Raw genomic sequence first — 24,058 nt, forward strand, 5'->3', positions numbered from 1 at the left:
TGAGGGAGAGACGTCGGGGGGGGGGGGGAGCGAGAGACGTCGGGGGGGGGGGGAGGGAGAGAGACGTTGGGGGGGGGGGAGCGAGAGACGTCGGGGGGGGGGGCGGGAGGGAGAGACGTTGGGGGGGGGGGGAGGGAGAGACGTCGGGGGGGGGGAAGAGACGTCGGGGGGGGGGAAGAGACGTCGGGGGGGGGGGGGGAGAGACGTCGGGGGGGGGGGGGAGAGACGTCGGGGGGGGGGGGAGAGACGTCGGGGGGGGGGGGGAGAGACGTCGGGGGGGGGGAGAGACGTCGGGGGGGGGAGAGACGTCGGGGGGGGGGGGGGGGGGGAGAGACGTCGGGGGGGGGGGAGGGGGGGGAGAGACGTCGGGGGGGGAGAGACGCCGGGGGGGGGAGAGACGTCGGGGGGGGAGGGAGAGACGTCGGGGGGGGGGGAGGGAGAGACGTCGGGGGGGGGGGGGGGGGGAGGGAGAGACGTCGGGGGGGGGGGGGGGGGAAGAGACGTCGGGGGGGGGGCGGGGGAGAGACGTCGGGGGGGGGCGGGGAGAGACGTCGGGGGGGGCGGGGAGAGACGTCGGGGGGGGCGGGGAGAGACGTCGGGGGGGGCGGGGAGAGACGTCGGGGGGGGCGGGGAGAGACGTCGGGGGGGCGGGGAGAGACGTCGGGGGGGGCGGGGAGAGACGTCGGGGGGGGGGGCGGGGAGAGACGTCGGGGGGGGGCGGGAGAGACGTCGGGGGGGGGGGGAGAGAGACGTCGGGGGGGGGAGAGACGTCGGGGGGGGGGGAGAGACGTCGGGGGGGGGAAGAGACGTCGGGGGGGGGGAAGAGACGTCGGGGGGGGGGAAGAGACGTCGGGGGGGGGGAGAGACGTCGGGGGGGGGGAAGAGACGTCGGGGGGGGGGGGGAGAGACGTCGGGGGGGGGGGAGAGACGTCGGGGGGGGGGAGAGACGTCGGGGGGGGGGGGGGGGAGAGACGTCGGGGGGGGGGGGGGGAAGAGACGTCGGGGGTGGGGGGGAGAGACGTCGGGGGGGGGGGGAGAGACGTCGGGGGGGGGGGGAGAGACGTCGGGGGGGGGCGGGGAGAGACGTCGGGGGGGCGGGGAGAGACGTCGGGGGGGGGGGGGGGGAGGGAGAGACGTCGGGGGGGGAGGGAGAGACGTCGGGGGGGGGAGAGACGTCAGGGGGGGGGGGGAGGGAGAGACGTCGGGGGGGGGGGGGGGAGGGAGAGACGTCGGGGGGGGGGGGGGGGAGGGAGAGACGTCGGGGGGGGGGGGGGGAGGGAGAGACGTCGGGGGGAGGGAGAGACGTCGGGGGGAGGGAGAGACGTCGGGGGGGAGGGAGAGACACGTCGGGGGGGGGGAGGGAGAGACACGTCGGGGGGGGGGGGGGGGGGGGAAAGAGACGTCGGGGGGGGGGGGGGGGGAAGAGACGTCGGGGGGGCGGGGAGAGACGTCGGGGGAGAGACGTCGGGGGGCGGGAGAGACGTCGGGGGGGGGGGGGAGAGACGTCGGGGGGGGGGGGGGGGAGAGACGTCGGGGGGGGGGGAGAGACGTCGGGGGGGGGGGGGAGAGACGTCGGGGGGGGGGGAGAGACGTCGGGGGGGGGGGGGCGGGGGGGGGAGGGAGAGACGTCGGGGGGGGGGGGGGGGGAGGAGGGAGACGTCGGGGGGGGGGGGGGGGGGGGGGGAGGAGGAGGAGAGACGTCGGGGGGGGGGGGGGGGCAGCGAGAGACGTCGGGGGGGGGGGGGGAGGGAGAGAGAGACACGTCGGGGGGGGTGTGGAGGGAGAGAGCACGTCGGGGGGGGGGGGGGGGGGGGAGGGAGAGACACGTCGGGGGGGGGGGGGGGGGGGGGGAGAGACACGTCGGGGGGGAGGGAGAGACGTCGGGGGGGGGGGGGGGGGGGGAGACGTCGGGGGGGGGGGGGGGGGGGAGAGACGTCGGGGGGGGCGGGGAGAGACGTCGGGGGGGGGAGAGACGTCGGGGGGGCGGGAGAGACGTCGGGGGGGGGGCGGGGAGAGACGTCGGGGGGGGGGCGGGGAGAGACGTCGGGGGGGGGGGGGAAGAGACGTCGGGGGGGGGGAGAGACGTCGGGGGGGGGGAGAGACGTCGGGGGGGGGAAGAGACGTCGGGGGGGGGGAAGAGACGTCGGGGGGGGGGAAGAGACGTCGGGGGGGGGGGAAGAGACGTCGGGGGGGGGAAGAGACGTCGGGGGGGGGGGGGGAGAGACGTCGGGGGGGGGGGGAGAGACGTCGGGGGGGGGGGGAGAGACGTCGGGGGGGGGGGGGAGAGACGTCGGGGGGGGGGGGGGGAAGAGACGTCGGGGGGGGGGGGGGAGAGACGTCGGGGGGGGGGGGGGAGAGACGTCGGGGGGGGGGGGAGAGACGTCGGGGGGGGCGGGGAGAGACGTCGGGGGGGGGCGGGGGAGAGACGTCGGGGGGGGGGGGGGAGGGAGAGACGTCGGGGGGGGGAGGGAGAGACGTCGGGGGGGGGGAGAGACGTCAGGGGGGGGGGGGGAGGGAGAGACGTCGGGGGGGGGGGGGGGGAGGGGAGAGACGTCGGGGGGGGGGGGGGGAGGGAGAGACGTCGGGGGGGGGGGGGGGGGAGGGAGAGACGTCGGGGGGGAGGGAGAGACGTCGGGGGGGAGGGAGAGACGTCGGGGGGGAGGGAGAGACACGTCGGGGGGGGGGGAGGGAGAGACACGTCGGGGGGGGGGGGGGGGGGGGGGAAAGAGACGTCGGGGGGGGGGGGAGGGGGGGGGGGGGAGAGACGTCGGGGGGCGGGAGAGACGTCGGGGAGAGACGTCGGGGGGGCGGGGAGAGACGTCGGGGGGGGGGGGGGAGAGACGTCGGGGGGGGGGGGGGGGAGAGACGTCGGGGGGGGGGGGGAGAGACGTCGGGGGGGGGGGGAGAGACGTCGGGGGGGGGGGAGAGACGTCGGGGGGGGGGGGGGGGGGGGGGGGAGGGAGAGACGTCGGGGGGGGGGGGGGGGGGAGGAGGGGAGAGACGTCGGGGGGGGGGGGGGGGGGGGGGGAGGAGAGGAGAGACGTCGGGGGGGGGGGGGGGCAGCGGAGAGACGTCGGGGGGGGGGGGGGAGGGAGAGAGAGACACGTCGGGGGGGGGGTGTGGAGGGAGAGACACGTCGGGGGGGGGGGGGGGGGGGGGGGAGGGAGAGACACGTCGGGGGGGGGGGGGGGGGGGGGGGGGGAGAGACACGTCGGGGGGAGGGAGAGACGTCGGGGGGGGGGGGGGGGGGAGACGTCGGGGGGGGGGGGGGGGGGAGAGACGTCGGGGGGGGGGGGGGGGGGAGAGACGTCGGGGGGGGGGGGGGGGAGAGACGTCGGGGGGGGGGGAGGGGGGGAGAGACGTCGGGGGGGGGGGGGGAGAGAGACGTCAGGGGGGGGGGGGGAGAGACGTCGGGGGGGGGGGGGGGGGAGAGACGTCGGGGGGGGGAGGGAGAGACGTCGGGGGGGGGGAGAGGGAGAGACGTCGGGGGGGGGGGGGGGAGGGAGAGACGTCGGGGGGGGAGGGAGAGACGTCGGGGGGGGGGGAGGGAGAGACGTCGGGGGGGGGGGGGAGGAGAGACGTCGGGGGGGGGGGGGAGGGAGAGACGTCGGGGGGGGGGGGGAGGGAGAGACGTCGGGGGGGGGGGGGGAGCGAGAGACGTCGGGGGGGGGGGGGGAGCGAGAGACGTCGGGGGGGGGGGGGGGGGAGCGAGAGACGTCGGGGGGGGGGGGGAGAGACACGTCGAGGGGGGGGGGAGAGACGTCGGGGGGGGGGAGAGACGTCGGGGGGGGGGGAGAGACGTCGGGGGGGGGGGGAGGGAGAGACGTCGGGGGGGGGGGGGGAGGGAGAGACGTCGGGGGGGGGGAGGGAGAGACGTCGGGGGGGGGGGGAGGGAGAGACGTCGGGGGGGGTGGGGGGGCGACGGGAGACATCGGGGGCTGAGAGGGACATCGGAGAGGGAGACATCGGACATCAGAGCAGGGAGGAAAGGTTGGTTGATTTTGTGTTTTAATTTTGTGCAATGGTTTTTTATTGAATTTATTTCGTTTATTTTTGCCTTTTCCGGCCCTTCACGCCTAGTTTCACCGTTCTAACTACCTAATATGTCACAAGTCAAGTAGTTTAAATACCTCAATGAGGTACATTTGGTTCTTTAACTATCATCCCGCCGGTTTTAATTGCCGGTGGGACTTCCAGAATCAGGAAGTCCGTGCGCACACAGGCACGTCTGTGGGGAACTCAGAAGTTGGCGGGCTGGAGCCGGCTTCCGAACCCGCACTGCATTTTTGCAATTTTCGCAGCCCCCCTCCCCACCGACCCCACAATTTAAGTTTAATATTGAGCCCAATAAGAAACTCATTAAATAAGGATGCATCTCTGTTGAATTTATGGGTCTTTCTGAAGTGCAGAGCATTAGTCTTTAGTGGAAGGGGTTGAACCATTTCTCTTTTAGCACCTGAGGTGTGATGGTACATTAGCTGATGTAAAATTATAAAGTATTCTTTTTTTTAATATAAATTTGGTAAAGGTATATAGATGTTGTTGTCGGTATGTAGGTATGTAGCTGATTGTTTAAAAAAAACTTAGTTATTTGGATTTGAATTTCATCTGTCATTGTGTGACTAGCAACTGTGCCATTGTATATAGCTGGAACTATTTACTTTTTTGAATAAAGTTCAGATTCCCCCTCAAGATTATACTGTAAATTAGCTGTGTATTATAAAATAAAATTAAATTTATTAGAAGCTATATTTGAGAGGTTAAGTTCTGTTTGTTTTTATTAAACTATTAAGGGGTGTGTGTGAGAGAAAGCGAGAGCGAGAGCGAGAGAGAGAGAGAGAGAGAGAGAGAGAGAGAGCGAGAGAGCGCGCTGAGGCCCACAATGTGTGATATCTGCACGCTGTGGGAGCAACTGTATGCTGTGTGTGTCCGGGATGATCAAACTTGCAACATGCCTCCAACTGCTTGAAAGAAAAAGAAAGAAGCATTTATACACTGCCTTTCATGACCTCAAGACGTCCCAAAGCACTTTACAACCAATGAAGTGTAGGCCCTGTTGAAACGTAGGAAACGCGGCAGCCAATTTGTACTCAGCAAGGTCCCGCAAACAGCAATGAAATAAATGACCAGATCATCTGTTTTAGGTGTTGGTTGGGGATAAATGTTGGCCAGGGCACCGGGAGAACTCCCCTGTTCTTCGAATAATGCCATGGAATCTTTTACGTCCACCTGATACGGCAGATGGGGCCTCGGTTTAACATTTCAAATGAAAGATGCAGGTGCAGCAGCCCATCAGTACTGCACTGGAACGTCAGCCTAGATTATGTGCTCAAGTCTCTGGAGTGCGACTTTAACCAACAACCTTCTGACTAACAAGAGGCGACTGGTGCTACCACTGAGCCACAGATGACATTGCACTCGAGCTCCAGGTTTTCTGAGCCTCTGGAGTAGATAGTGACACTCTGGCATTTGGGAGACTGAAGACCTCTTGGATTGAGGTGATACCTTGCAGGCAGAGCAAGTTAATGAGGATGGAAAGAGGGTGACCACCTTTTGTGGTAGGAAGGGTAGACATGAGGCAGTACAGGGATCTCGCAAATGCTGAATTGACAAACAGAAATAATAGGTACTGAGTACCTGCAACAATGACAACATGGATGAAGTCAATCATGAGCAATGCCATCACACTGTGTAGCAAGTGGTTGCAAAGGAGGGGGGAACGAAAGGCATAAATGCAATAGTAATAGCGGATTCCATAGTCAAGCGAACAGATGCACTTTTGCAGTTTAAACTGAAGGTCCTGAATGGGATGCTGCCTCTCAGGTTACAGGGTAAGGAATATTACAGAGCAGGTACAAGAGATTTTGGAGAGTGAAGGGGGAACAGCCAAATGTTTTGATTCATGTTGCAACCAATAACATAGGAAGAAATAAAATTGGGATCTTCCAAAGCAAGTTTTAGCAATTAGGAGATAGATTAAAGAGAAGGATCTGTAGGATAGTAACCTCAGGATTACTCCTGGTGCCATGTAAGGGAATAGTTAAATAAAGGAATTAAATGGGTAGCCAGAGAGATGGTGTAGGAGAGAAAAGTTCAGATTCCTGGGACATTTCAACCAGTTGTGGGGCAGGAGAGGTCTGTACAGAATGGACAGGCTTCACCTGAACAAGGCTAGAACTCATGCCTTGCTGGGAGAGTAACTAGAGCTGTGCGGGAGAATTTAAGCTAATATGGTAGAGGAAAGGAAAAACTAAAAAGGAGGCAGAAAGGACGGCAAAAGCAACAAGGAGAATAGAAAAGATGAGAAAAACAGATCAGAAGGAGGAAAGAATAAAATGAGTAAGATTGCCAGGCGACAGGGTGGGGAGATGGGGGGGTGAAAGGAGGGCTTCAGTTGTAAGTACATTAATACACAAAGTATTGTCAATAAGACCAGTGAGTTCTAAGCAAAAATTGCTAAGAAAGGATAATGACATAATAGCATTAATAGAGGTAGCACTCTCACCTATGAGTCAGAAGGTTGTGGGTTCAAGTCCCACTCCAGAGGCTAGAGCACAACATCTAGGCTGACACTTCAGTGCAGTACAGAGGGAGTGCTGCACTGTCGGAGGTGCCGTCTTTTGGATGAGATGTTAAACCGAGGCCCAGTCTGTCTTCTTAGGTGGATGTAAAAAATCCCATGGCACTATTTTGAAGAAAAAGAGGAGGTTTCCCCAGTGTCCTGGCCAATATATATCCCTCAATCAACTTTCCTAAAAAAGATGATCTGGCCATTTATTTCACTGCTGTTTGTGGGACCTTGCTGTGCTGAAATAGGCTGCCATGTTTCCTAAATTACAACAGTGACTACACTTCAAAAGTACTTGATAGGTTTAAAGTGCTTTGGGATGTCCTGAGGTCGTGAAAGGTGTTATATAAATGCAAGTCTTTCTTTTTTATTTATCGTCAAGCATTCCCAAATCAAGTTTCTGTTTAATTCTAGCCTTGGTATCCACCTTCAGTAAACTACTCGCAACACACCTAATTTATAGACCTAAAAAGCATGTGGCAAACTCATTCACATGTCACACCTGTCAACATGAGTGATAGTAACAGAAGGCCTGTAAAGGATTTAAAAATTTTGTCGAAGTAAGCGGCCGGGTTTTAACATATACGGTAAGTTTTGGTATTAATGTACGGAGATGGAACTGGGACTTCACATTTTTGTTGGAAGTAAGTGGGACTTCAACATAAACGGGTTTGAGGTAAATGGGTAGCACTGTATTTATAGACCATCCGGCAATAAGGAAGATATGTAGACAAATTAGAAAAAAATGCAACAGGTCCATAATATTGTAATGATTAATTATACAAAGATACACTGGGATAAGAGTAATCTTAGTGGCAAAAAAGGGGAAGAGTTTCTACAATGTGTCCAAGTCTATTTTCTAGATAAGTAAGCCATCTGAATGTTTTTTTCTGAACTGTAACTAGTGGCCTAGCAAGCCATTCAGTTGTATCAAATCACTACGCAGCAGTTCAAGAAGGCGGTCCGCTACCACTTTCTCAGCGCATCTAGGGATGGGCAATAAATGCTGGCCTTGCCAGTGACGTCCACATCCTGAGAATGAATAAAATAAAGATTTACCTCCCCCGCACTCTACCAAAAATTTTCTCAAACAGAGAAAGTTATTTCTGCAAAGGCTTCGTGTGGGAAAAATTATTACCTCGTTCGATATAATCAGGAGTGGACTTCTGAGACTCAGAATAATATCTGGCATCAGTGTATGAATGGCTGTGTTCTCCATTATAATTTTAGGTTTGCCACAACATATTTCTGTCTATATTTTGCAGACTTCAGCTTACTTGAAGGCGGTTTTTGTTTAGAAACCAGAAGCATACTGCTGCTCCCAGTTGGAGAAACAGAACACTGAAGAGAAGGAAAAAGCAAGCCTTGTAAGACTAAATAGTTCTTTTCTCTTACCACATCTCTGCTATAAAGACATCAAAAGCAGCCCTATAGTTAAAAAGGGGCCGCATGATGTTGGTCAGTCTTGTTAGAGAGCAGGCTTGCTCCACAGCAGTTTGGCTGGCCAGCTTTTGAATAATGATTTCAGTATACACAGTCACTGGTTTAAAATCCCAACTCTTACTGCTTCTTCATCAGTTCAACTTCAAGTCCCACTCTGAGTAATGACTGTGCAATACCATCTACTGAGTTGGTTCCGAACAAAACACATTGGTAGTGCATAAGCAAGACTAGCTCATTTTTTCAGTTCACTGGTACAGTGAAAGTAAGATGGAGTTAGGTAGCTGTGAGTCAAATGTTATTTCAAACCTCTTACTGCAACAAACTGTTCCTCTAATCTTGAAAGAAGTAGCTACAATAGTTTGCATAATTCAAATTTTGTTGAGAACTATTTTGTCAAGTGGCTCAATGAGATAATGTGTCATTAGACAGGTTACTGAGATATGCAAGCCAGGAAGTCCCAGACAGATAGATAGAATGATAGATAAAAACACACACACTAATCTCATGTGGCATTCCTAATGGTGAGTTGGAGGAAATAATATTCAATAATGACAGGAGTGTTCCATTGTGTAATACTTAAGCTATTAAAATATAGTTTGATATATCCAATAGCTCTTGCCTTTCTAAGGCCAAGGATAGGTAGGAAGATGGGAGGCAACATATAACAGCTTGGATGGTATACGGGAGGTGCTGCAACATAGGTAGTTGAAGCGAGGAGGGATTTGGGGTAAAGCTAAGATGGACTGATGGAGGGGCTGCTGCCAGGTTGAAGGGATTGGCGTTGGGGTGTGCGAGAGTGCCAAAGCCTGGGACAGAGTGGGGGGTCAGGGGGAAGAGTTGGACGTGGGAGTAATCAGGCATTGGATATTTCCCGCTTACCCAGAATGCTTTTCATCTACCAGCCTGCTTGTTTACCTGCCCTGATTATTTGCCAGCCTGCATGCTCATTCTCCCAACCAGTCTTTCATATCTGCCCATTCAAGCTGGTTCCCAATCAACCTTATCACTGAACTGCCTCAAATGCTTCCCAGATCATTTATCAGCCTGACCGAGAACTTTTTGTAATTTTTGATGAAAAAATCATGTATGTACAAGTTTTGTGTTTATGCAATTTATGCTTATTAAAGCAGCAATGCTTTTATTTACTGTTCCAGGTACCAACTCCTCCAGGCAGTTAGTGGCCCCTGCCCCACTTCTTTGTGTACTTACTAGACCCGATCAACAATTGAACACTTTGAATAATTGAACAACTCTCACACTACTTTGTTAGTTCATGCTTTAGGCTGTTCTGATGTTTTATACAAAAAAGGCTAATTTATTTTTACCTTCAAGGAACCAAGACTGGTTTGAAGTAATATCCCATGACTTGGAAGGGATAAGACAGAGTTTACCAATAGCAAGCCCTGTACTCCCTGTGAATGATCTGTCTTGCTGTCAACAGCGAAAAAGTTTCCCTGAGCTTAAGACTCAAGCTTTTCAAACAGTCACAGGCCTCAGATGGAACACACTGTTGGAGGCATTTTGAATACAGAAAATGTTACTATAGTTGTAATTTTAATAACTTTTTGCATTAAAAATCATGTTTCCAGTGGTAAATCCTCACCTGTGTAGTGAAACTAAGATGGCAGCCAAAAAGATATTCAAAAAATATTTTAAGCAACTTCATTTCATTTTTAAAAAAAATTGCTAACTTCTGCCGACTGTTCATTCCAGATTAGCTGCTTTAATTTATTCTTAGTGCCTTGCCATTAGAAGTTTATGTTGTTTTCCCATCTGCACTTTGTACATTGTCCACCTCTTCAGTTGTGATGTTAGGATTTTTTTTGAATTTGAGCGAATACAAATTTGCATATAGAAGAGTTCGAGTAACAGAAATTTAGCAAGGCACAGAGCATAGCTATGCAAGAGGAATGTTGTGCATGGAAAACAGAGTAACCAACATCGAATGAGGAGGATTTGTCTACCTGCAGTTACAGAATACATTACTTTTTAAAAATGTCTTCTTTGAATGTGGGTGATTCTGGCAAGGCAGTATTTATTGCCCATCCTTTGTTGCCCAGAAAGCATTAACAGACAATCACATAATGTGGGACTGGAGACACATATAGACAGGCGTGGAAGGTTGCCTTCCCTGAAGGACAATAGTAAACCAATTGTGTTTTCATCACAATCAGGCAGCTTTCATAGTTACTTTCGTGGCAAAAGCCCACAAATTATCAGATTTATTGAATTCAGTTTTACTTTTTTGAACTCATGACCGCTGGATTGCCAGCCCAGTACCATAACCATCACATTATTTTTTTTAAAAATTCGTTCATGGGATGTGGGCGTCGCTGGCAAGGCCAGCATTTATTGCCCATCCCTAATTACCCTTGAAAAGGTGGTGAGCCGCCTTCTTGAACCGCTGCAGTCCGTCTGGTGAAGGTTCTCCCACAGTGCTGTTAGGAAGGGAGTTCCAGGATTTTGACCCAGTGACGATAAAGGAACGGCGATATATTTCCAAGTCGGGATGGTGTGTGAATTGGAGGTGAATGTGCAGGTGGTGTTGTTCCCATGTGCCTGCTGCCCTTGTCCTTCTAGGTGGTAGAGGTCGCGGGTTTGGGAGGTGCTGTCGAAGAAGCCTTGGCGAGTTGCTGCAGTGCATCCTGTGGATGGTACACATTGCAGCCACTGTGCGCCGGTGGTGAAGGGAATGAATGTTTAGGGTGGTGGATGGGGTGCCAATCAAGTGGACTGCTTTGTCCTGGATGCTGTCGAGCTTCTTGAATGTTGTTGGAGCTGCACTCATCCAGGCAAGTGGAGAGTATTCCATCACATTCCTGACTTGTGCCTTGTAGATGGTGGAAAGGCTTTGGGGAGTCAGGAGGTGAGTCACTCGCCGCAGAACACCCAGCCTTTGACCTGCTCTTGTAGCCACAGTATTAATGTGGCTGGTCCAGTTAAGTTTCTGGTCAATGGTGACCCCCAGGATGTTGATGGTGGGGGATTCGGTGATGGTAACGCTGTTGAATGTCAAGGGGAGGTGGTTAGACTCTCTCTTGTTGGAGATGGTCATTGCCTGGCACTTGTCTGGCGCGAATGTTACTTGCCACTTATGAGCCCAAGCCTGGATGTTGTCCAGGTCTTGCTGCATGCGGGCACGGACTGCTTCATTATCTGAGGGGTTGAGAATGGAACTGAACACTCTGCAATCATCAGCGAACATCCCCATTTCTGATCTTATGATGGAGGGAAGGTCATTGATGAAGTAGCTGAAGATTGTTGGGCCTAGGACACTGCCCTGAGGAACTCCTGCAGCAATGTCCTGGGGCTGAGATGATTGGCCTCCAACAACCACTACCATCTTTCTTTGTGCTAGGTATGACTCCAGCCACTGGAGAGTTTTCCCCCTGATTCCCATTGACTTCAATTTTACTGGGGCTCCTTGGTGCTCCACTCGGTCAAACGCTGCCTTGATGTCAAGGGCAGTCACTCTCACCTCACCTCTGGAATTCAGCTCTTTTATCCATGTTTGGACCAAAGCTGTAATGAGGTCTGGAGCAGAGTGGTCCTGGCAGAACCCAAACTGAGCATCAGTGAGCAGGTTATTGGTGAGTAAGTGCCGCTTGATAGCACTGTCGACGACGCCTTCCTGATGATTGAGAGTAGGCTGATGGGGCGGTAATTGGCTGGATTGGATTTGTCCTGCTTTTTGTGGACAGGACATACCCTTTGGTGTGAAGACTGTGATGGACATATGTAGTTGAAGATCGGTCCCATTGGAAGATAATGTAAAGACTCCCAACTGAGAAATGAACCCACTATGCAGAGCGAAAGCTTACACGGTGTGATCATATACCAGAACAGTTGAACGGAAGAATAAATGTAAGTAGACTGTCGTGCAGCTAGAAAAGAGAAGAATGTAACGGAAAGATCTTGTGACATCGATGGTCAGCCTCATTATGGCTGACAGTTTCATAAGGTTTGATCATATTTTTAAAATCTGCCTTCTCCTCCCTCTCTCCTGACATTATGAACTCCTTGCCAGGGTACAGTTCCTACAGTATCTCATCCAAATGGTCATTACCCGTGTGTGTGAGCCTCAGCAGTGTGTCAGTAGGCTATTCAACCACGAGGTAACACGGCCAAACCCGATCCTATCCTCATCTGACGTATACACACACATGTTCAAGCAGGGGTTGCTGGACAGCAAACGGGTGCAGAAACACTGGTCGATTTTCCCCTCTCTAACTCTAATGCACGAAGGCCAGTTACAGCGTCCTGACCGCCATCCTGGCTGAGATAAGTTAACCTAGTACAGGATGGGGATCACACTTTGGACTTTTCTGACCTGTGAAGCTTAGTTATTCAATGGTTAAACGCACTGATCCATTGGGACAGCAAGTTTGATTAGCTGTCAGAAAACATTTATAACATTCCAGTGAACTCAAGACTTAAATGGGTCAGTCACAATCATCATGATTTAAAATGGTAGCAAAGGAAGCGTGGCAACATCAATGTAGTGGAGCCCTTGTAAGTGGGCAGATTATCTTGAATAATTACATAGCATAGAATAGTCTCCCATAGCCATTTGTATATATGCACACGTGTCATATATTTTCAATATGTAATAAAACACATATATATTGTTCTCTACATGTAATAAAATAGTTATTAGTCAAGAGCAAGGTTACACAAGACAAGTTTTAGAACTCCTTTCTGCCATCTCCCCGTGAAAAAAATAAGTGGAGACAATTTGAGACGTTCAAGATCTCCTCTTTAGAGTCTTATGGCAACAGTGCTGCGGATTCTGTGAAAGTACCAGCATTATGGAAACCGTAGGTGCACAACTTGCAATCTGTCTAAGGGTTAAGGGAAAGTCCTGTTTTTCTCTCATTGACAGGGCAAAGAAGTTAATTTAACAGCAAGTGGAATCCTTGGCAATTCTTCAACTTGGTCTTACATGTTTGAAGTTGTGACCATTACAAGCTTGTGATTTTACCTTCATAACACCAATCTTTTAATATGGGTTTTCAATGTACACTTTGAACTGGCCCACATTAGTCTGTTGCATGATGAACCAAATTAGCCAAAATGCGTTGCTGTGAAGTACAATTAAATATTTAGAATAGTCTTCACTCAAAAAAATCACTGAAATTACAGCACGGGGGTGGCCATCCTGCCCAATGCATCTTTGCTGGTGCTCGCTCTTCCACTCAAACTATCTATTTTAATCCCACTTGTACAACACTTGTTTGAAGTGTTATATTTACATTTAAACTGCAGAATAAAAGTGCATTTTATAAACTTACAAGCTTCTTGTAGGAACTTCTCCCGCACACTATCTGAAGTGCAGTTTTTGCAAGTTTTGATGGCAACTGCCATTGCAGGGTTTTCCTGTATAATCAAGAACAAAAACCATATAATTATCAATCCTAACTAAACCGATGGAGTAGTTTGAATAAACATATACTTGAACCAAGCACAGAACTCCAATGTACCATTTGAATTATTTCATAATCTGATCCTGATCCAAATAGACAGAGAATTTCTGAGTAAATCAACTGCAAATTTCCTGGAATTTCACTTGTTTTTTTATTCGTTCATGGGATGTGGGCGTCGCTGGCAAGGCCAGCATTTATTACCCATCCCGAATTGCCCTTAAGAAGGTGGTGGTGAGCCACCTTCTTGAACCGCTGCAGTCCGTCTGGTGAAGGTTCTCCCACAGTGCTGTTAGGTCGGGAGTTCCAGGATTTTGACCCAGCGACGACGAAGAAACAGGTGGAAAGATATATTTCCAAGTCGGGATGGTGTGTGACTTGGAGGGGAACGTGCAGCTGGTGTTGTTCCCATGTGCCTGCTGCCCTTGTCCTTCTAGGTGGTAGAGGTTGTGGGTTTGGGGGGTTCTGTCGAAAACATGTGTTAAACGTAGATCGAAATACTCTTCAGTTAAGACCTGATTAGGCACAAGGCCTATAAAGACCATTCCTCATCTTTTAACTACTATAGTATATTCACAAAATTTATTAAACAAGGTTTGCAGGAATTCATTGAGCGAGGCCAGGGTTTGGGTAGAACACAACCTCTGTCGATGCCACTGTGAGCAATGGGATCTTTAGCCTCCTGGATTAACTGACAGCCCCAGGGCCCCTTCGATAGGGGTGGGGATAGGACTGTGTGTGGCCTACATGTTTCTCCTACTTTATGTGCAGCTTATGCATCACTCATTTGGATTGGCATATGTTTCAAAGATGTTTTGTTCATGTTTGTTGTGAGGTGCACAAATCATCAGTAGGACATACCTTCTAACTGCTAAAACTGAGAGCAGGACAAGTAAGGTAAATTTAGAAGAATGAGAGGTAATCTCATTGAAATGTGTAAAATTCTTAGAGAGCTTGACAGGGTAGATGCTAACAGGCTGTTTGCCCTGGCTGGAGAGGCTAGAACCAGGGGTCATAATCTCAAGATAAGGGGTCGGCCATTCAGGACCAAGATGAGGAGAAATCTCTTCATTCAGAGGGTTGTGAATATTTGGAATTCTCTACCCCAGAGGGCTGTGGATGCTCAGTCGTTGCGTATACTCAAGGCTGAGATCGACAGATTTTTGGACACTAGGGGAATCAAGGGATATGGGGATAGGGTGGAAAAGTGGAGTTGAGATAGAAGATCAGCCATGATCTGATTGAATGGCGGAGCAGGCTCAAGGGGCCGTATGGCCTGCTCCTGCTCCGATTATTTATGTTCTTATGACCTTGTATCATCTGCCCCAAGTTCTTTATCAAGAAAAAACTCTGTTACATTCAACCCCGACTCAGTTGGTACCACCCTCCAATAAGTCAGAAGGTTCTTGTTTCAAGCTCCACCCCAGGGTTTGAGAACATAATCTAGGCTAACATTTCAGTGCAGTGCTGAGAGTGCACACATTGGTGGAGATGCCATCTTTCAGATAAGACACTAAACCCAGATCTAATTTGCCTGCTTCAGGTGATTCAGGTGAACATTAAACATCCATGGCACAGCTCAAAGATGATGAGGGAGTTCTCCTGGTGTCCTGACCAACAATGTGTCCTGAACTAACACAACAGATTAACAAGTCACTTTTGTCATTGCTCTATGTGGGATTTTGCTGTGCAATAAATGGCTGCCGCTTATGCCTACGTAAGAACAGTCACTGCACCAGAAAGTGCTTCATTGTATGCAAAGCACTTTGAAACATTTATGAGTTTCCCTGAAGTACTAGGTAAATGTGAGTCTATGAAGCTGTTCTGTCTTGTTTTAGTCTTGTAGCTGTCCCTTTAAATTAGGCAAAGTACATGAGATTTTTTAAAAAGCCACTTGCAGCCTCAATCTACTTTACTACATATGTTGCAAATTTTGTTTTAAGTCTAATATGATTTTCAAATATATTCAGACTTTGTGAATGGTTCAGTTATGAAAAGGACACCTTGTTATTTTCTGAATGAGACTAGCAATTATGAATTTCACAACAAGCCCTGGCAACAGGTCAAGAGCTATAAAAAGGAATGAACAGATAACAGTCCTGACCGTGTAACTGAATCAAACATATTGACATCTTCATAGAGAAGCAGGCAGATCTAAGCCAGCTCCCACATCTCAAAAGGAGACAAGGACGAGAGGAGCTATGTAAGTACCAATTGTTTATAGAGATGCAGGTTAGAATTTTGATTTACTACCTTTTGTTATTTTCCTCTTCATAGAGATAGATGTTATTGTGGATGATTTCATTGACATCATGGCTTTGATGGAAACTTAACTCACAGGTGGCAACAATTTGCTCCTTACTGAAGCCTCCCCATCTGGCAATATTTACCACCATTTGCTCCACCCAAACTGCCCCTGTTGATGTGGCTGTTATCACCAAATCACACCTTGGTCTCTTCCCCCTAGTCTTCCATCAAGCACCTCACATTGTTCCACCCCTCTCATCTCACCTTTAAAATCCGTATTCTCCACTGTCTCCCCAAGCCCCATGCCAAGTTTCTCACCAAGATATCACCTCTCTGCTTTCCTCCCTCAGCCTCTGTACTGAACGATGACTCATCCTTGATTTCAATCTCCATCTCAGCTCACCGACCCCGAGAGGTCAGAAGTTGGTGAGCAGAGCTACTTTCATGTATTTAAATGTGCATGCATACAGTTCTGCTCTTCCAGACTGGAAACAAATGCAACTGACAGTATAAAACCACACTGTTGGCTTATACAAATCCAAAATGCTATTCCTATGAAAATAACAGAAGGAATTAAGTACTTTTGTATACTCAAAATGGAGTGCTCACTCTCACCAAAGGGACAGTCTCCCCCACTTAGGTAAGTACAGAGAGATTAGCCACAGATTGGCAGGGTCCATGTTTAGGGACCATCGTGCATGCAGAATGATATTGGAACTGATCAGTTCATCAGTATAGAGTACTGTTAAGATTTCTGCTATTTGTCCAGCGAGGACCACCCTACTTGTTGGAACACCAGCTTGTGCGGACATCTGAAACAGAGTGGGATGAACCTTGGCCCCAGTGACAGGTTTATTCCTACAGGTGCCATTAGTGAGCCAGGCTGGCTAGCTGTGGAGAACTGCAGACTACCCGATTCAAGTATCAGATGACCATGCCCACCAGAGGGCTGAATTGATGCTCAACTTCCATTGCTAGGTGGACAGGAGGTACCAGCAGCTTCTCAGAAACAGCTGATTTTCTACCTCAACTCCACTTTCCCACCCTACCCCTCGATTCCCTGACTGTCCAAAAATCTATCGATCTCAGTCTTGAATACACTCAACGACTGAGCATCCACAGCTTCTGGGGTACAGAATTCCAAAGATTCACAACCCTCTGAGTGAAGAAATCTTTCCTCATCTTGGTCCTAAATGGCCGACCATTTATCTTGAGACTGTCACCCCTTGTTCCAGATTCTCCAGTCAAGGGAAACAGCCTCTCAGCATCTACCCTGTCAAGCTGTCTCAGAGCCTTCTATGTTTCAATGAGACAACCTCTCATTCTTCTAAATTCCAGAGAATGTAGGTCCATTCTACACAATCTCTCCTCATAGGACAACCCAGAATTCAATCCGGAGAAGTGTGAGGTAATGCATTTGGGGAGGGCAAATAAGGCAAGGGAATGCACAATAAATGGGAGGATACTGAGAGGTGTGGCAGAAGAGAGGGACCTTGGAATGCATGTCCACAGATCCCTGAATGCAGCAGGACAGGTAAGGTAGTTAAGAAGGCATAAGGATTACTTTCCTTTATTAGCTGAGGCATAGAATATAAGAGCAGGGAGGTTATGCTAGAACTGTATAAAACACTAGTTAGGCCACAGCTTGAGTACTGCGTACAGTTCTGGTCACCACGTTAAAGGAAAGATGTAATTGCACTAGAGAGGGTACAGAGGAGATTTATGAGGGTGTTGCCAGGACTAGAGAATTTTAGCTATGAGGGAAAATTCTCAAAAAGTCTGGGGTTGTTTTCATTGGAACAAAGGAGGCTGAAAGGAGATTTAATTGAGGTGTATAAAATTATGAGGGGCCGAGGAAGAGTGGATAGGAAGGGCCTATTTCCCTTAGCAGAGGGGTCAGTGACCAGGGGGCATAGATTTAAAGTAATTGGTAGAAGGGTTAGAGGGGAGCGGAGGAGAATTTTTTTCACCCAGAGGGTGGTAGGGGTCTGAAACTCACTGCCTGAAAGGGTGGTAGAGGCAGAAACCCTCAACTCATTGATGAAGTACTTGGATGTGCACTTGAAGTGCCGTAACCAACAGGGCTGCGGACCAAGTGCTGGAAAGTGGGATTAAGCCAGATAGCTCTTCCTCGGCCGGCACGGGCACGGTGGGCCGAATGGCCTCCTTCAGTGGCGTAACTTTCTATGGTTCTATGAACCCTCTCATCCCAGGAATCATTCCAGTGAATCTTTGTTGCACTGCCTCTAAGGCAGTATATCGTTCTCACGGTACGGTAGCATAGTGGTTATGTTACTGGGCTAGTAATCCAGAGGCCTGGACTAAAATCCAGAGTCATGATGTTCAAATCCCGCCACGGCAGCTGGTGAATTTAAATTCAATTAATTAAATTCAATTAATTAAATAAAAAATCTGGAATTAAAATACTAGTATCAGTAATGATGGCCATGAAACTACCGGATTGTCGTAAAAACCCATCTGGTTCACTAATGTCCTTTGGGGAAGGAAGCCTGCCGCCCTTACCCGGTCTGGCCTATATGTGACTCCAGACCCACAGCAATGTGGTTGATTCTTAATTGCCCTCTGAAATGGCCGAGCAAGCCACTCAGTTGTAAAATCTCGCTACGAAAAGTCATAATAAGAATAAAACCGGACGGACCACCTGGCATCGGACCACTAGGCACCGGACACGACAACGGCAAAACACCAAGCCCAGTCGACCCTGCAAGGTCCTCCTCACTAACGTCTGGGGACTTGTGCCAAAATTGGGAGAGCTGTCCCACAGACTAGTCAATCAACAGCCGGACATAGCCATACTCACAGAATCATATCTTTCAGCCAACGTCCCAGACTCTTCCATCACCATCCCTGGGTATGTCCTGTCCCACCGGCAGGACAGACCCACCAGAGGTGGCGGTACAGTGATATACAGTCAGGAGGGAGTGGCCCTGGGAGTCCTCAACATTGACTCTGGACCCCATGAAATCAGGTCAAACATGGGCAAGGAAACCTCCTGCTGATTACCACCTACCGTCCTCCCTCAGCTGATGAATCAGTCCTCCTCCATGTTGAACACCACTTGGAGGAAGCACTGAGGGTAGCAAGGGCACAAAATGTACTCTGGGTGGGGGACTTCAATGTCCATCACCAAGAGTGGCTCGGTAGCACCACTACTGACCGAGCTGGCCGAGTCCTGAAGGACATAGCTGCTAGACTGGGCCTGCGGCAGGTGGTGAGCGAACCAACACGAGGGAAAAACTTACTTGACCTCGTCCTCACCAATCTACCTGTCGCAAATGCATCTGTCCATGACAGTATTGGTAGGAGTGACCACCGCACACAGTCCTCGTGGAGATGAAATCCCGTCTTCGCACTGAGGACACCATCCAACGTGTTGTGTGGCACTACCACCGTGCTAAATGGGATAGATTCAGAACAGATCTAGCAGCTCAAAACTGGGCATCGATGAGGCGCTGTGGGCCATCAGCAGCAGCAAAATTGTATTCCAGCACAATCTGTAACCTCATGGCCCGGCATATTCCTCACTCTACCATTACCAACAAGCCAGGGGATCAAACCTGGTTCAATGAGGAGTGTAGAAGAGCATGCCAGGAGCAGCACCAGGCGTACCTAAAAATGAGGTGCCAACCTGGTGAAGCTACAACTCAGGACTACATGCATGCTAAACAGCGGAAGCAACATGCTATAGACAGAGCTAAGCGATTCCACAACCAACGGATCAGATCAAAGCTCTGCAGTCCTGCCACATCCAGTCGTGAATGGTGGTGGACAATTAAACAACTAACGGGAGGAGGAGGCTCTGCAAACATCCCCATTCTCAATGATGGCGGAGTCCAGCACGTGAGTGCAAAAGACAAGGCTGAAGCATTTGCAACCATCTTCAGCCAGAAGTACCGAGTGGATAATCCATCTCAGCCTCCTCCCGATATCCCCACCATCACGGAAGCCAGTCTTCGGCCAATTCGATTCACTCCACGTGATATCAAGAAACGGCTGAGTGCACTGGATACAGCAAAGGCTATGGGCCCCGACAACATCCCAGCTGTAGTGCTGAAGACTTGTGCTCCAGAACTTGCTGCGCCTCTAGCCAAGCTGTTCCAGTACAGCTACAACACTGGCATCCACCCGACAATGTGGAAAATTGCCCAGGTATGTCCTGTCCACAAAAAGCAGGACAAATCCAATCCAGCCAATTACCGCCCCATCAGTCTACTCTCAATCATCAGCAAAGTGATGGAAGGTGTCGTCGACAGTGCTATCAAGCGGCACTTACTCACCAATAACCTGCTCACCGATGCTCAGTTTGGGTTCCGCCAGGACCACTCGGCTCCAGACCTCATTACAGCCTTGGTCCAAACATGGACAAAAGAGCTGAATTCCAGAGGTGAGGTGAGAGTGACTGCCCTTGACATCAAGGCAGCATTTGACCGAGTGTGGCACCAAGGAGCCCTAGTAAAATTGAAGTCAATGGGAATCAGGGGGAAAACTCTCCAGTGGCTGGAGTCATACCTAGCACAAAGGAAGATGGTAGTGGTTGTTGGAGGCCAAGCATCTCAGCGCCAAGACATTGCTGCAGGAGTTCCTCAAGGCAGTGTCCTAGGCCCAACCATCTTCAGCTGCTTCATCAATGACCTTCCCTCCATCATAAGATCAGAAATGGGGATGTTCGCTGATGACTGCACAGTGTTCAGTTCCATTCGCAACCCCTCAGATAATGAAGCAGTCCGAGCCCGCATGCAGCAAGACCTGGACAACATCCAGGCTTGGGCTGATAAGTGGCAAGTAACATTCGCGCCAGATAAGTGCCAGGTAATGACCATCTCCAACAAGAGAGAGTCTAACCACCTCCCCTTGACATTCAACGGCATTACCATCGCCGAATCCCCCACCATCAACATCCTAGTGGTCACCATTGACCAGAAACTTAACTGGACCAGCCATATAAATACTGTGGCTACGAGAGCAGGTCAGAGGCTGGGTATTCTGCGGCGAGTGACTCACCTCCTGACTCCCCAAAGCCTTTCCACCATCTACAAGGCACAAGTCAGGAGTTTGATGGAATACTCTCCACTTGCCTGGATGAGTGCAGCTCCAACAACACTCAAGAAGCTCGACACCATCCAAGATAAAGCAGCCTGCTTGATTGGCACCCCATCCACCACCCTAAACATTCACTCCCTTCACCACCGGCGCACTGTGGCTGCAGTGTGCACCATCCACAGGATGCACTGCAAGGAGGTTATGATGGAGCTGTATAAAACACTGGTTCGGCCACAGCTGGAGTACTGTGTGCAGTTCTGGTCGCCACACTACAGGAAGGATGTGATCGCTTTGGAGAGGGTGCAGAGGAGATTCACCAGGATGTTACCAGGGCTGGAGCGCTTCAGCTATGAAGAGAGACTGGGAAGATTGGGTTTGTTTTCCTTGGAGCAGAGGAGGCTGAGGGGGGACATGATTGAGGTGTACAAAATTATGAGGGGCACAGATAAGATGGATACTAAGGAGCTTTTTCCCTTCGTTGAGGGTTCTATAACAAGGGGACATAGATTCAAGGTAAAAGGTGGGAGGTTTAGAGGGGATTTGAGAAAGAACTTTTTCACCCAGAGGGTGGTTGGAGTCTGGAACTCACTGCCTGAAAGGGTTGTGGAGGCAGGAACCCTCAACATTCATGAAGCATTTGGATGAGCACTTGAAATGCCATAGCATACAAGGCTACGGACCAAATGCTGGAATATGGGATTAGAGTAGACAGGGCTGATGGCCGGCGCGGACACGATGGGCCGAAGGGCCTCTATCCGTGCTGTATGACTCTATGACTCTATGACTAACTCGCCAAGGCTTCTACGACAGCACCTCCCAAACCCGCGACCTCTACCACCTAGAAGGACAAGGGCAGCAGGCGCATGGGAACAAAACCACCTGCACATTCCCCTCCAAGTCACACACCATCCCGACTTGGAAATATATCGCCGTTCCTTCATTGTCGCTGGGTCAAAATCCTGGAACTCCCTTCCTAACAGCACTGTGGGAGAACCGTCACCACACGGACTGCAGCGGTTCAAGAAGGCGGCTCACCACCACCTTCTCAAGGGCAATTAGGGATGGGCAATAAATGCCGGCCTTGCCAGCGACGCCCACATCCCGTGAACGAATAAAAAAAAAGGTAAGGAGCCCAAAACTGTACACAGTACTCCAGGTGTGGTCTCAACAGAGCCCTATATAATTGCAGCAAGACCTCCTTACTCTTATACTTCAACCTCCCGCAATAAAGGCTAATATACTATTCCCTTTCCTAATTGCTTGCTGTACCTGCACATTAACTTTCTGCGATTCGTGTACAAGGGCACCCAAATCCCTCTGACTACCAACATTTCTTTGTCTCTCACCTTTTAAAAAATATTCTACTTTTCTATTCTTCTTATCAAAGTGGATAATTTCACATTTCCCCACATTATACTCCATTTGCCACCTTCTCTTCCACACACCTTCTTTGCGTCCTCCTCACAGCTTACTTTCCCATGTGGCATTGTATCGTCAACAAACTTGGATACAATACACTCGGTCCCCTCATCTAAGTTATTGATATACATTGTAAACAGCTGAGGCCCAAGTACTGATACTTGTGGGACCCCATTAGTTACAAACTGCCAACTTGAAAATAACCCGTTTGTTCCAACTCTCTGTTTTCTGTCCATTAACCAATCCTCAATCCATGCTAATATATTACTCCCAATCTTGTGTAGCAACCTCTTTTATGGCACCGTATCAGATGCCTTTTGAAAATCCAATACACCACATCTTGCTGCTATTGTACAGGGCTTTGGTGAGGCCACACCTGGAGTACTGTGTACAGTTTAGGTCTCCTTACCTAACAAAGGATATACTTGCCCTAGAGGTGGTGCAATGAAGGTTCACCAGATTTGATTCCTGGGATGAGAGGGTTGTCCTATGAGGATAGATTGAGTAGAATGGGCCTATACTCTCTGGAGTTTAGAAGAATGAGAGGTGATCTCATTGAAACATAAGATTTTGAGAGGACTTGACAGGGTATACAGAGAGGCTGTTTCCCCAGGCTGGAGATCTAGAACTAGGGGGCATATGCTCAAGATAAGGGGTCGGCCATTTAGGACTGAGATGAGGAGAAATTTCTTCACTCAGAGGGTTGTGAATCTTTGGAATTCTGTACCCCAGAGGGCTGTGGATGCTCAGTCATTGAGTATATTCAAGGCTGAGATCGATAGATATTTGGACTCTCAGGGACTAAAGGGACATGAGGATCGGATGGGAAAGTGGAGTTCAGGTTGAAGATCAGCCATGATCTTATGTGTCAAACTCGATTTCCCTTTCATGAAACCGTGTTCACTCTGCCTAATCATATTATGATTTTCTAAGTGCCCTGTTACTACGTCCTTAATAATAGATTCTAGCATTTTCCTTACTACTGATGTCAGGCTAATTGGCCTATAGTTCCTTGTTTTCTCTCCCTCCTTTCTTGAATAGTGGGGTTACATTTGCGACCTTCCAATCCACATGCATGCTGACACCAAGCTCTACCTCACTACCACCTCTTTCAGCACCTTCGTGTCATTGCATTTTTGTGGGATCTCACTATGTACAAAACAGCAGCCATACTTGCCCAAACAACACTCACCACATCTCAAAATAATTCATAGTATGTGAAGTGCTTTGAGCTGTTTCCGAGAGTGGTGTTATATAAATGTTAAGCCTTTCTTACATCTAACAGGGTGCACAGATAAAATCTATTTCATCCAGACCAAAACACTAATTCTCAGATTGTGAGAGGATGACCTTCGTTGTGCTGTCATTGGGTGATGCTGGATCGAAGCCAAGTACTTCTCCAGTGGGAAGGAGGAAAAGTTCAGAGGGCAAGTTTCCTCGGCACTCACTCAGCTTAGTTACTGGTCAGATAGTAGTAGCTAAAGCTAAAATCATTAGCCATTCTTTTACATGGGAACAATACACAATGTGCAAAGCCCATAAAATAAGTGAAAATTTTATAAAAAGTAAATTAACATTCCACAATATTGAATGTTACATGCTTTAGATCCCAATTCATTTTTAGAATGAACAATACCACCAGAGGTTCCCTGAAAACTGCAGAAGTGTGTCCGGATCTGCATACAGTCCATTACTTCAGGCAGTACACCTTCCAAAAATGTAACACAATCAATGGAAGTTATTCATCAAAGAACAGGGCCAGGATTTTTTAAAAATGCAGTAATTGAAACAACAATGAAAAATAATAAAAATAAACAAAAAATATTTATGAAAAAGGGTTGCATGATAGACATGACAGATGCCATAATGCACTATTTATATGAGGGTTTGTTTCATTCAC

The 24,058-nt window shown here is 50.2% G+C and overlaps 1 protein-coding gene across 7 annotated transcripts in view; it reads right to left on the reverse strand.

Annotated features, from left to right (window-relative positions):
* LOC137310916 (focal adhesion kinase 1) overlaps positions 1-24,058 on the reverse strand; it is a 585,674-nt gene that overhangs the window by 115,945 nt on the left and 445,671 nt on the right. For all 7 annotated transcript variants that reach the window (XM_067978464.1, XM_067978455.1, XM_067978457.1 and 4 more), the window contains one exon: positions 13,303-13,387. In XM_067978464.1, the coding sequence (XP_067834565.1) occupies positions 13,303-13,387 (85 nt within the window). The remainder of the gene's footprint in view (positions 1-13,302; positions 13,388-24,058) is intronic.

This window comes from Heptranchias perlo, chromosome 3 (assembly GCF_035084215.1).
Source record: "Heptranchias perlo isolate sHepPer1 chromosome 3, sHepPer1.hap1, whole genome shotgun sequence".
NCBI lineage: Eukaryota > Metazoa > Chordata > Chondrichthyes > Hexanchiformes > Hexanchidae > Heptranchias > Heptranchias perlo.